This window comes from Oryctolagus cuniculus, chromosome 14, assembly GCF_051225735.1.
Source record: "Oryctolagus cuniculus isolate XC-2025 breed Fujian yellow rabbit chromosome 14, ASM5122573v1, whole genome shotgun sequence".
In the NCBI taxonomy this organism is placed as follows: Eukaryota; Metazoa; Chordata; class Mammalia; order Lagomorpha; family Leporidae; genus Oryctolagus; species Oryctolagus cuniculus.
The window spans coordinates 79,064,175-79,078,479 of record NC_142880.1 but is presented as its reverse complement, the minus strand read 5'-3'; the positions used below and the strand labels follow the sequence as shown (position 1 = coordinate 79,078,479).

Here is a 14,305-nt window from a genome sequence, read left to right as displayed (position 1 = left end):
GCTATAGGAAGTTGTTCTGGCTGAAGGAAAATGGCACCGGACTGAAACTGGAAGGAAAAATGCCAGAAAGGGTCATTAGATGGCAGGCAAACATCTATCTATCTATATATTTCTTCTCTTAATTAAAAAAAAACACATGGGAGTATTGGGGATTTATAATAATTGCAAGGCTAATAAAATACAACAAATTAACAAAGCATGAGGTAAATTTCATTTACCTCATAGCAAACTCACTATGTTTTATGTGAGGCTATACAATATTAAGTATAAGTAGATTATGCAATAAATTGAAGATGCATATTATAATCCTTGGAATAAGCAATAAAATCATGCAAAGCTATACATTTAAAACATCAATAAAGGGATTGAAATACTTAAAATATTTAATTAAGGGCTGGCACTGTGGCACAGTGGGCTAAGCCTCCACCTGAGGCTTCGGCATCCCAAATAGGCACCTGTTCAAGTCCCGGCTTCTCCTCTTCTGACCCAGTTCTCGGCTATGGCCCAGGAAAGCAGTAGAAGATGGCCCAAGTGCTTGGGCCCAAGCACCGGTGTAGGAGACCTGGAAGAAGCTCCTGGCTCCTGGCTTCAGACTGGCCCAGCTGTGGCCACTGCAGCTATTTGGGGAGTGAACCAGCAGATGAAAGACCTTTCTTGCTGTCTCTCCCGCTCTCTGTCCATAACTCTACCTCTCAAATAAATAATAAATCTTTAAAAAGTATTTGATTAAGCAATAAGAAGGCAAGGAAGAAGAAATAGAGGAAGAAAAAACAGAATAAATATAAAACAAATAGAAAATGGTAGATTTAAATCCAACCACAGAGATAATTGCAGCATATGAAAATTCCAATTAAAAGGCAGAAATTTTTCCGATTTGGGTCAAAATGCAGGCTCCTACTATACACTGACCGCAAGATTCACACTTTAATTATAAAGACAAATAGGAAAATTATAAAGTCAAATAGGGAAATATACACACATCATGAAAACATTAATAATTAAGAGTGTTTCTAGTAGTACCAGACTAAGATAGAGATAAAATGAGAATTTCATAATGATAAAAAAAATTCTTCAGAAAAATAGTCATTACAAATGTAAGGGTACCAATAAAAAAGCCTCAAAATATATGGTACAAAATCCAAAAGAACTAAAAGGAGAAACAGGAAAATCGATAATCAGAGTTAGAGACTTGAAAACTTCTTTCTCAGTAATTGATAGAGTAAATAGACCAGAAATCAATAAAGATTCAGAAGATCTTAGCAATACTGCAGCATGCTATGGCCTAATTGATATTTATGGAGCTAGTTGATATTTATGTACAAGTATACATGGATGTTCATTACATTAGATCATGGCTCTCCAGAAAACAAGTCTAAAGTACATTCTTCAGTACTAACAGAATTAATTAGATATCAATAAAGAAAATATACAGAAAATTAAATATATCTATAAACTTATGAGTTAAACAAAAACCTCACAAGGAAATGAGCAAACAGTTCAAAATGAAATGTAATGCAAATACTATATTAGAAAACTGTGAGTCAACTAAAGCAATACTTAGCAGGATATTTGTCAGTTTAAATGCTTATACTTATTAGAATAAAAGAAATATTTAAAATCAATGATCTAAAATCTACCTTAAGAAGCCAAATAGATAAAACTTTCCACTAAAATAAGCACACGGAACAGAATTGTTTAAAAAAAAACTAAAATCAATAAAATACAAACTAACAACAGGGAAGTTAACAAAGGGAAAACTGGGTTGTCTGAAAATATTAACAGTATTGGTAAATATCTAGTAAAATAGACAAGAGAAACAAGGAGAAACTGATTCTCTGTAACAAAACTGTGAGAGAGGATATATTTACAGACCCAGAAAAATTAAAATATTAAAATACTTGAACAACTTTATATTAATATATTGGAAAACTTAGGTGAAAAACATAATTTACCAGAACTGACTCACATGAAGAACATTATATATAATAAATATATACACACATATACATATAGTTTTCTATTGCTGCCATAAGGATTTTTAAAATTTCACTAATTTATTATTTATTGATCCAGAAGTCTGGACTGAGCATGACTCAACTGGGTGCTCTGCTCACTCTGTGAGGACCACAGTGAATGCACTGGCTGCACTGGGTTCTCCTTGGGGTGTGTTACAGGGAAGATTCTACTTCCAAACTCATTCAGGTTGTGAGTATTCTTCAGATGTGGCTATTATGCAGTTGTACGACTAAGGACCCTGTTTCCTTAACACTTAGCTTTCTTCATCTTCAAGCCAACAACCCGTCTCAAGGTTTGACACTCTGACTTCTTCTGCCATATTTCACTGACTCCAACCAGAGAAAGTTCTCTGTTTTCAAGGGTACATGTGATCAAACTGGACCCACCTGATAATACAAGTTAATCTTCCTATTTTAAAGTCCATAATACTAATTACATTTACAAAGTCCCCCTTGTTATAATCAAGTGACAATTTATTAACATGTCCCATGGCTAGGCAATGGAAATCTGCAGGGAACCATTCTTATTACAATATTCTACACAGAAATAGATAGGTAGGTAGGTAGGTAGGTAGAATATCCAAAAAAATTGAATTTATTTTAAGAAATCCTCAAAGAAAATTCCAGGTTCTAATGGCATCTTTGGTGAACTCAATCATGCTAAGAATCAAAATATGCTAATCTTACATAACAAAATCATTCAGAAAGCAGAAAGGAAAAGTAGCACTTTTCAGCTTATCTTAGAAGGTGAGCAAAACTCCAATATTTATAATCTCATAATCATAGCTCAATATCCATTTGAACTTAAGTGCAGTAATATTTAACAAAATATAATCAAACAATCCAGTAGTATATAGAACAAGTAATATATTATGACCAACTGAAATCTATCTAAGAAATGCAAGGTTAACTTAAAAAATCAATCAATGTAATACAAAAGAGAAAGCTGATAAATCACCCAATCACATTGGTATATGCAGAAAAAGGCATTTGAAAAAATTTGATACCAATTATGTTAAAAACAAACACTCTCAGGTCTTTAGGAATCAAATCAAGTTTTTAATATGACAAACGGTATCCACATAAAAACAAACAACCCACAAACACAGCTAAATCCACACTTTAATAGTGAGAGTCTGAAAACTTTCCCCCTAATACTCAGAACAGTGGAAGATAACTGGTGTCATCACTTCTATTCAGCATGCTGCTGGTTGTTCTATCCTATGCAATACAAAAGCATTGGAAGAAAAGGGAGGGGGTCATTAAAAAGGAAGAAGTAGCCAGTGCCGCAGCTCACTAGGCTAATCCTCCGCCTTGCGGCGCCGGCACACCGGGTTCTAGTCCTGGTCGGGGCGCCAGATTCTGTCCCGGTTGCCCCTCTTCCAGGCCAGCTCTCTGCTGTGGCCAGGGAGTGCAGTGGAGGATGGCCCAAGTGCTTGGGCCCTGCACCCCATGGGAGACCAGGAGAAGCACCTGGCTCCTGCCATCGGATCAGTGTGGTGCGCCGGCCGCAGTGCGCCGGCCGCGGCGGCCATTGGAGGGTGAACCAACGGCAAAGGAAGACCTTTCTCTCTGTCTCTCTCTCTCACTGTCCACTCTGCCTGTCAAAAAATAAAAAATAAAAAAAAAAAGGAAGAAGTAAACTACTCTATTTGTTAATGATATGGTTGTTTATGTAGAAATTTCTAAGGAATCTGAAAAAAATCTAGGAATAACAAATAAATGTAACATGGTCTCAGGATACAAAATGAAGAAAAACATCAAAGGAAATACAAAGGCCAGATACAGACCATGTCTATAGGTAATAACATAGGTTTCATCAAAATAAAAAAATCATCAAAAGGCACTATTTAGACCATGAATATGCAAGTCAAAAACTGAGAGAAAATTATATATATATAGTGTAATTACATTTTTAATATGGTTTAACTATAGTACAGCATATATAACATAACACACTACATTAAAATTTATGACAAAGGGCTAGTTTGAAAGTTAAAGATCTCCTGCAACTAAACTATAAAAAGAAAAACAAGCCTCCTAGATGGACAAAAGTTAGAGCAGACTCTTCATAAATGAAGATACAGAAATGGCCAATAAACCAGCAAGCATATAAAACCATGCTCAACACCATTCACCATTAGAAAACCGCATGTTGGAATCACAGTGCAGTATCACAAAGCACTCATTAAAGTAGCTAAAACTAAAAAGACCATTGACACCATATGTTGTTGAGCATGTGGAGTCACTGGAATTCTCTTACACTGCTGGCAAGAATGCAAAATGGAACTATCACTTTGGCAAAAGATCTGTTCTTATAAAATTAAGTATACCCTTTATCCATAAAATTCTATTTTTAAGTGTTTACTCAAGAAAAATGAAAATACAGCATTATAAAAAAGACCAGAATATGTATAGTCTGATTCATAACAACCTCAAAGAAGAAATTATCTCAAAGTCCAGCAACAGAAGAATAGATTTAAAAATTATAGTAGATTGACAAAACAGCATAACATTCAGCAATTGAATTGTTGATATGTGCAACAACTTGGATGGATCTCATACATAGTATGTGAACAAAATAAGCCAGACTCAAAATTGAGTACATACTGTGTGTTCTAGAACAAACAGAACTGTTTCATGTGAAAAAAAAAAATGTTTATAGTATAGGTAGATTAAATAGGAAAAAAACACAAAAGGACTGATTGGGGTGATTGGAAATAGTCATATCTTAATGTGCTGTGTGTTACACAGGTGAATCCATTTGTCAGAATGCACCAAATTGTTCACTTAAGATCTGTGCATTCTGTGCATTTCAATGTATATGAATACTATCTCAGAATAACTGTCAAACAACAAGTGAAAAATGCTAAAGATTTACACAATTCCAAAGAACTCTGAACACTTTCATCCTAATAGGCTATAGTATCCTTGATCCTAGGCAGACCTACCAAGATGGCTCCTTCAGACTCTCTGATCCAAAGCAATTAATGAAAAAAAGGGGGAAATGTTTGGACAATCTTTAATCTATATAAGAACCTTTTTGTTTTCTGCTGGCCAGCTGTTTGTATTAAATCAGCAGAGTGTCTAACAGCAGTCTCAAGACACATTCCTCAGCATAAAAATGTATTTTCTTCTTGGAATATGATGGTGAAAAAAGGAATTATCAATACAAGTTTAGAATGGCAGCAGAAAAGCATGCTATAAATCCATAAACTCTTGGTCTGAAAATATTGAAACTGGAAAACCATTCTTTTATGACATAAATTAGTTTTTAATATAATTCCTTTTTCTATCTTCCATGTCTCTTTATAGAAGAGGACTAAAATTCCTGTTATAACAGATAGAAACACAGTCATTAAAGATGGATATGTTCAGGGATTCAGCAATAATGAAATGCAAGAATTTCATTACTTTCCATAGCCAAATGAAACAGTGGCATTTAGATTTTAATTATTTGTAATTTTGTTCCACATAGCATTATTTAATATCCATCTAATGGTTTTTCCCCACAGCTTCACCATCAATCTAACTATGTTCTGTCTTCAGTCCTCTTATCTTTTTTTTTTTTTAAGATTTTATTTATTTATTTGAGAGGTAGAGTTACAACAGTGAGAAGGACAGAGAGAAAGGTCTTCCTTCCATTGGTTCACTCCCCAAATAGCCACCAATCTGAAGCCAGGAGCCAGGTGCTTCTTCCTGGTCTCCCAAGCGAGTATAGGGGCCCAAGCAGTTGACCCATCTTCTACTGCTTTCCCAGGCCATAGCAGAGAACTGGATTGGAAGTGGACAGCCGGGATTAGAACTGGTGCCCATATGGGATACCAGCGCCACAGGCGAAGGATTAACCTACTGCGCCACGGTGCAGGCCCCCAGTCCTCTTATCTTTAGCCAATCTGTTTTTGCACTTTATTAAATGCTTTGGGTAGGAATTTTTTTTTTGAATTTTCCAAAATAGAAGGTTCTATATTTATTAGATGACCCAGAAAGCTTGAGATAACAAAGCTGAAGAGCAGACATTTACTTAAAGACAATGATTTTCGCTTTGGTCCTATAAGGGTACAAGTATACCTACAAGAAATTACAAATCCAGGAGACAGAAAGCAAGCCATTTCTAAAACACTGGTCCTCCTTGGATAGTTGTTTTAGTTTACACAAGTTTATTTTATAAATAGAAGATGCAGTTAATTTTTCTTTGTTCTAAACCATATAAATAAATCAAATTATATCACTAATAATATCATTCTTCACACTACCCGCTTATGTCTTCTTGGGGATACCAAAATAACTGAGAGAAAAAATAGACTTTCTAGACAGAATTTTGAATGTACCATGTTGGGGAAGTTATTTAATCTTAATAAACTTCAATTATCTTGCCTGCAATTAGGGTAATGGTGACCTCCGTGACGTTAAAGATATATTTGTAAACAGTTTTGTCATATATGTTCATTATTAATATATAATTACAGGCCGGCGCCGCGGCTCACTAGGCTAATCCTCTGCCTAGTGGCGCCGGCACACCGGGTTCTAGTCCCGGTTGGGGCGCCGGATTCTGTCCCGGTTGCCCCTCTTCCAGGCCAGCCCTCTGCTGTGGCCAGGGAGTGCAGTGGAGGATGGCCCAGGTGCTTGGGCCCTGCACCCCATGGGAGACCAGGAAAAGCACCTGGCTCCTGGCTCCTGCCATCGGATCAGCGCGGTGCGCCGGCCGCAGCGCGCCGGCGGCGGCGGCCATTGGAGGGTGAACCAACGGCAAAGGAAGACCTTTCTCTCTGTCTCTCTCTCTCACTGTCCACTCTGCCTGTCAAAAAAAAAATATATATATATATATATATATAATTACATATGATATGTAATTATAGACATCCACATACAAATATGATATCTTAAATGCAAGGCACAGTGCTTGGCACACACAAGGTACCAGATAAACCAGGATTTGTTCAATCTGACTCCCGTATCACATGACTACCTGTTCACCAGAGTCTTGCCCTCCAGCCATGAGTACTGCTATTCACCATTTCATTTGGCTCTCAGGATTTTTTTTTTTTTTTATTTGACAGGTAGAATTACAGACAGTGAGAGAGAGAGACAGAGAGAGAGCTCTTCCTTCCGTTGGTTCACTCCCCAAATGGCCGCAACAGCCGGAGTTGCGCCGATCCAAAGCAGGAGCCAGGTGCTTCCTCCCGGTCTCCCATGCGGGTGCAGGGCCCAAGCACTTGGGCCATCCTCCACTGCCTTCCCAGGCCACAGCAGAGAGCTGGACTGGAAGAGGAGAAACCGAGACAGAATCCGGCACCCATAGAGGATGTTGGCGCCACAGGCGGAGGATTAATCTAGTGCGCCATGGCGCCGGCCCCTCTCAGGATTTATGTAGACACCAAATGAGAAGACACAAACATCATCTTCTGAAGAAAATTCAGCATATCACTTGGAGCACTTACCAAATGCTCTTCTTGGTTATTCAGTTACAAAGGAAACACAAATGTCAAAGGTTATCATTCTATATTATTCTAGTAGTCACTACAAAAGCAATTACTATCCCTAGTTTCTCCCAATTCAGAGAGAAACAGTCCTCAGAACATATGCAGATATCAAAGCAACTACCTTGAAAAAGGATATCAAACTATTTATATTGACACATCGAATGCTGTTTAAAGGATATCATGTAACTTTTTTGTTTGTTTGTTTGTTTGTTTGTTTGACAGGCAGAGTGGACAGTGAGAGAGAGAGACAGAGAGAAAGGTCTTCCTTTTGCCGTTGGTTCACCCTCCAATGGCTGCCGCGGCCAGCGCACCGCGCTGATCCGATGGCAGGAGCCAGGTGCTTCTCCTGGTCTCCCATGGGGTGCAGGGCCCAAGCACTTGGGCCATCCTCCACTGCACTCCCGGGCCACAGCAGAGAGCTGGCCTGGAAGAGGGGCAACCGGGACAGAATCCGGCGCCCCGACCAGGACTAGAACCCGGTGTGCCGGCACCACAAGGCGGAGGATTAGCCTAGTGAGCCGCGGCGCCAGCCTAAAGGATATCATGTAACTTTTAAAAGGCTTCTTTGATTTAAGAAAATATAATAAGTGAATTAGAAAATCAGCAAATAAATTAAAAAGTTCATTTTGTTTCACATCAATAAATGAACTCTTTTTAAAAGGCAAAAAACTCTTTTAGGATAATGAAACTATATTGTATTGTTTTGTTTGTAACTCATGTTCTAGAAATCTAAGTAAAAATTAGTTGGGCATATATTTAAAATGATGCAGCTATGTCTTTAAAAGAAAAGGAATGGCCAGTGCCGCGGCTCACTATGCTAACCCTCTGCCTGCGGCACTGGTACCCTGGGTTCTAGTCCCGGTTGGGCGCCGAATTCTGTCCCAGTTGCTCCTCTTCCAGTCCAGCTCTCTGCTGTGGCCTGGGAAGGCAGTGGAGGATGGCCCAAGTGCTTGGGCCCTGCACCCACATGGGAGACCAGGAGAAGCACCTGGCTTCTGGCTTCAGATCGGCGCAGCGCGCAGGCCGTACCAACCATTTGGGGGGTGAACCAATGGAAAAAGAAAGACCTTTCTCTCTGTCTCTCTCTCTCTCACTAACTCCGCCTGTCAAAAAAAAAAAAAAGGAATGTCTTCTAGCTTGTTGAATTTTCATCTACTAAAACACCTGTACTGTGTTTATAATTTGGAAATATGTGTGATGAAACATAAGCATGTTTATAGTTTTTATTCTCCTTATCATTATATATTTCTTAAACATGAAAGTATTGGAAACTTGTCATCAAAACAACAATTTACTAATTAAATTGAATCAATGCATGTGTGCTATAGCTAAATATCTTAAAAAATAGTTTGATTCCTTAAAATGCATGTTATTTATGATCGCACTTGGGAATTTAAACCTTTCAATTTTGACTATCTACTCCAACCAGTAAAATACAATATAAAAAATAACTCCATTCACAAGCAGATTAATTTCATTTTACCTAATTTTTACATTAACCCTTCATTAAAGTTCTGACTAAAATAGGGAACTATGGTGCTGACTACACAGTTGGTGAACATATGAAATAATTTAAAATATTTCCCAAAGCTTTTATATCATACAGTTCTTTAACATTTTAATGACTTTTCTGAATATGTGAAGCAACTCCTATAAGAAAATTAACATGATTATATAGTGTGGCTAAGTTTTAAGCAATTTACCTTGGCAGATTTCAATGTATGTATGAAGTTGACTTTAAATATTAACAATTACAGCATGATGTTTTGATATACATATAGATAGTGAACTTAGCAATCTACTTTTAAAGTGTACTTTCAATATTTACTTATAATCAAATATGATTAATTTAGCCAGTTGGTTCCTGGCACTACTTTCAGTAATGGAAAATTATCAGAAGCCACTCTATCTTGATTGCAATAGCCTGTACCTTTATTGTTTGTTCAGATTCTTTTTGCATCAAGTTTATAATGAAAACATAACTCATAAACAGAGGTATTGGAAAACACACAATGAGGCCACTGTTCTCAGGAACAAATGAAATTTTCAATAACTCATAAGGTAATTTGAGGGCTCCTATTATATGATCCTTAAACAAACGATAAAATTCTATAGATTTTTCATTTAACAGTCAGGGTATCTCAATATACATAACCTATAAAATAAATTAAAAGTGAATCGAAGCATGTTTAAAGTTCTTGATTCATGAAGAAACCAGTTGGGAAACGTGTAGGCTCAAATGAATGTCAAATATTTATAACCTTTGGGCCTGGCAGCAGAGGCGCGTTCTCGGGAGAGACAACACGTTCTAAATGGTGTGTTCCATTCTCCTCTCCATCCCATTCATAAAACGCAGTGGGATCGCTCTGCGCGGTTAATGCACACAGGCTGATGTTTAGCGTTAATTGGCTGGACATAGAAACCAGAAACATCACTCATCTTTACTTAAAATCAAAACTTAAGCAAGAAGCACAGGCAGAGGCACCTTTGCGTAGGAGTCGCCTGCGTTTTTCGAAGGAAGCAAGTCTAAGAATGTGTCCGACCTGGGGAAAGCGAACGCACAACAAATGGGCACCTCACTCTGGAAAGCTAAAGGGGAGGCTGGGGAGAAACCAAGTAAGCCACCGGTGTGGACAGCGACAGGAGGCTGGGACGGCGCTGGGATACGTCCAGACCCGTTTGCTATTTTTCGGGGATACTGGGACCATAGTCTTGATTGAAGAAAGGGGACTTTGGGGACCCCGGCACTGGCTTTGCCTTTCTTCTTGTGCCCTTAACCAAGCAGAATTCCCTCCGTCCCGACTCCAGCGGAGCGCTACAGACCCCCAACCTGACCGATCCGCCTTAAATCCGCGAGTCTGCATCGCGGTCACAACCCGGGAAAGCCAGAGGATCAATGGCAACACAAGATTGCACGTTCCTCCTACTTTTGTTCGCCCGGGTTTGCATTTTCATCAGACACTCTTCACCCTCCTTACAGAGACCGGAAAAATAATGAACACCCTCAACCCTCCTCAAGACAGCCCCCACCGCCGCCACACGGAGTGCTCGGCCCCAGGACCACAGCATCTCCGCGGGTGACCGCCTGAACCTCCCCGGGGGTCAGGCACAGTTCCTGCCCTGAGGGAGGGGAACAGCCGCTCTCCCTTCCTCCCAGGGCCACGCTTTCTCTATAGACCCACCTGCATGGGAGCTTCGTGTCTCATACTTGGCAGGTGTCCTTTCTCTCAGGCTAGGACAGCGCTGGCCGGGGCGCCTGGTCGAGCGTGCGTGCACAACCCGCGAGCCGCACGCTCCACACTCCGCGCTCCCGGGGTTCGCTCACCGGCTCCAACATCAGCACCGGAGCTGTCCTCTCCCGGCTCTGCACACGCGTACTAGCCGGGCGCCCCGCGCGCTCCTGGGAGTTGTAGTCCAGGGCCGCCAGGCTTCCTGGTAAGCCGGCGAGCCGAGAACTACATCTCCCGGCAAGCAAGCAAATAAAACAGGCTCGCTCCACGGCCGCGCTCGGCCGCGGAGCCTCCCTTCTCCTCCCTTCCTAGCGCTCCTGCCTCTCACCGCTCTCTGCCACCGCTGCCCGTTTCCTCAGAGCACACAGGAAAAAGTGGCCCCGGTTTCTCTCAGCTGGACATTTTTTCTTTGCTAACCATCGCCTTCAGAAGTCAGATTGTGATTTTGCTGCTTAGGAAACGGACTACCTGGTGCGCATTCCCGACACACACGAAGCCCAAGCTGCGCTCTGGGACTCCCTGCCTCACCCCTCTCCATGCCGAATCTGGAAAGTTTATACATTTCCATCGGCCGAGTCAAGTAGTCTTTCAGTCTTATTCAACAGACGTAGGAGAGAAAGACGACGAATGGCACAGGCACACACGGAAAGTGGATTATCCGCATAATTGCACTGAGAAGGTGCGCGCCCTCACACACACGCGCGCGCGTACACACAACTCCACACAGCGAAGTCCACGGCAGCGAGACGACTCGCCGAGCACTCTGAGGGGCTCGCTTCTCTCGCTTACCTTTCCGTACAGCTCCATTGTAACTCAAGCAAGTCCCCTTGCTACAAGTGAGATGAGGCTTCGACGCAGGAAGGGGGCTAAACTGCAAGGACAACACAATAGAAGGGGTAGGGGTGGCGGCTGGCAGAGAGAGACGACGGAGTGGAGAAGACAGCCAGTGTAGATGACGGCTTCTTCCTCTGGAGGGGAGGCGTGGAGTCTGCAGGTGGCAGCTGCAGAGCAGGAGCCGGGAGTCGCTCAGGAAGTGCCGGGGGCGCGATCGCGCCGAGCCGCCCCTCCCCGGCCCTCCCCGCAGGCCCCTTCCACCGTCAGCAGCGCGCGCACGGCCGCCGACCGGGCTGGGGAGCTGATAGGACACCGCGTTACTTACCCACAGCAAGTCGCGTGAAGCGGACACGCTCGTCACCCGAGCCCAGAAGCCCCGTCAGAGAACGAGACGGGAGACCTCCGCGAAGTTACCCTGCCCTTGCACACAAAGCCGTTCCTCCTCTTACAATCGTACTCCTTCCAGACTCTCAAAAAATGCTCTTCAAACCTTTGCGCTTTACTTTTGTTGCCTTAGTCCCTCCTGTCTGTTGACCGCTATGTGTGACGACCCCTGTCCTCTCCACCCAGGTAGACACGGCCCTCTCCTCTTAAGCGCGCAGCATCGGACGAGGATCCCTGCCTTGGCCTGAGATCAAAATTATTATGTAGGAGGCAGAGTAGAAAGCGAATGTTCTAGTCCGTATTCTGTTACTAATAACACAATAGCACAGCCTGGATACATTTGGAAGAAAAGAGGTTTATTTCGGCTCACAGTTCTGGTTGGAGGGCAGGGAAGAGGGAGACAGCATCAGAGGATGGCGTTCTTGCAGGTGTAGGACATCAGGTGGACAGAAACAACTCTGTCTCTTCTGGCCTCTCTCTCTCTCTTGCTCTTGTAAAGCCCCATTCACTGTTGAGGGCTCTACCCTAATGACCTAATCTTAATCCTCTCTTTTAGGCCCCACATCTAAACACTGAAGGCAGGTTGTTTTGTACCCTGTTAACAACACTAGATGGAGATTCAGTTTCAATAACTGACACCAGGGGGGACACACTCTACCCTTATCCAAACGACAGCAAAGAACCATGGCAATAGTGGCATGGAAGCCAACTAAACTCCACCACAGTCTACAAGGCATTAGAATAGACATTCAGAAATTTTCTTGGAAATTTGCTTTTTGGGAGTGGGTTTAAATTATGTTTTCAAGCCATGTGTAAGGAATGAGATTCGTTAGATTTGATGAGGGGTTCAGGAATTAGTATTTTAAATAAAAACTTCAGGGACCAGCAAGCTTTTTGTTCAGCAGGTTAAGCCTCTGCCATCCAAGCTGCTGTTCCACTTCAGATCCAGCTCCCTGCTAATGCACCAGAGAAGGCCGTGGTTGGTGGCCCAAGTACTTGAACCCCTGTCACCCACGTGGGAGACCCAGGGAGAATTCCTGGCTCCTAGCTTCAGCCTGGCCCAGTCCCAGCCATTGTGACCATGTGGGAAGTTAATCAGCAGATGGAAGATCTCTTTCTGTCTCTCCCTATTTCTCTCTCTGTTACCCTGCCTTTCAAATGAATAAAATAAATCTTAATCTCCAGCAATTCTGATGTAAATGGTTCCTTTGCCGTAATTTGAAAATTGCCTTGAAAGAATTTATGTTTTAGATGTTTTCAATCATATAAACTTCAAAATTTTTACAATATGGACTCAGTAATGCCAGTAGCCGTGTATAGGGAATCTGCCATATTCAAAGCATCCCATTAATTGTTATTTTATAAACATCGAGAAAATGTCTTCCTTTATTACCACAAGTAAGAATGTAATGTGGGTCCAGCATCATGGTGCAGCAGGCTAAGCCTTTATTTGCCACACCAGCATCCCATACAAATACTGGTTCAAATCCCAGTGCACCTGGGAAAGCAGAAGATGGCCCAAGAACTTGGACTCCTGCCACCTACATGGGAGATTTAGATAGATTTTCAGGCTCCTGGGTTCAGCCTGGCCCAGCCCCAGTTATTGTGATCAGCTGAGGAGTGAACTGGTGGGTAGATGATTTCTGTCTGTCTCACTCTGTCTCTCTGTAACTCTGCGTTTCAAATAAACAAATAATTTTTGGAAAAAAAGAATGTAATGCAACATCATCTATGTAACATATTTTTTAACAACAACTCAGAAAATAAATTTTAAAATGTTTACTTCATGGTTGAACAGCATATTATGGTTAGAGAAATTTAACTTAAATTAGCTAAGAACAAATTAAATTTAAAAATAAAAGCAAATTGAATATCCATGTGTTTTATGATAGTAGCTTATTGGAAGTAAAGCTTCCGTAATTTTTAAAATAAAACATATCTAAAGGTGATTGTATAAATCTTGAGAAATACTAAAAAATTTAAGAATTTTTTATTTATATAAGGTGAACAAATTTTATGTGTTCCATATGTACATTTAAGAGTATAATGATACTTCCCACCCTACCCTCCTGCCTGCCTATGCTCCCACCCTCCCTGCTCCTTCCTTTCTTATTTCTTCTCTTAATTTTCACAATGACATACTTTTCATTTATATTATGATCACAAGCTTACCCCCCCCCACTAAATGACACATTCAACAAATAGTAAGTAGAAGCACCACTGTTCCTCAACAGCATAAACAAGGGCTGTAAACAACAAATTTCAAAATGTTAATTTCACTCATATACATTACATTTTTGTATTCTGTATATTGGCTATCACAAATGAGGGAAAACATGATATTTGTCTTTTGGGAACT

At 41.1% G+C, this 14,305-nt stretch overlaps 1 protein-coding gene across 3 annotated transcripts in view; it reads right to left on the bottom strand.

Moving 5' to 3' along the window:
* RAB3C (RAB3C, member RAS oncogene family) overlaps positions 1 to 12,100 on the bottom strand; it is a 280,100-nt gene extending 268,000 nt beyond the window's left edge. The window contains exon 1 of one of the 3 annotated variants that reach the window (XM_089313184.1): positions 11,888 to 12,100. Coding sequence is in view for 2 of the 3 variants with exons in the window: in XM_002714050.6 (XP_002714096.2) it covers positions 10,681 to 10,704 (24 nt within the window). In the remaining variant the exon portion in view is untranslated. Of the gene's footprint in view, positions 1 to 10,680; positions 10,888 to 11,517; positions 11,810 to 11,887 lie in introns of those variants that run through there. The other 2 variants (XM_017344732.4, XM_002714050.6) reach the window with 2 other exon arrangements.
* Between the last annotated feature and the right edge of the window lie 2,205 nt (positions 12,101 to 14,305).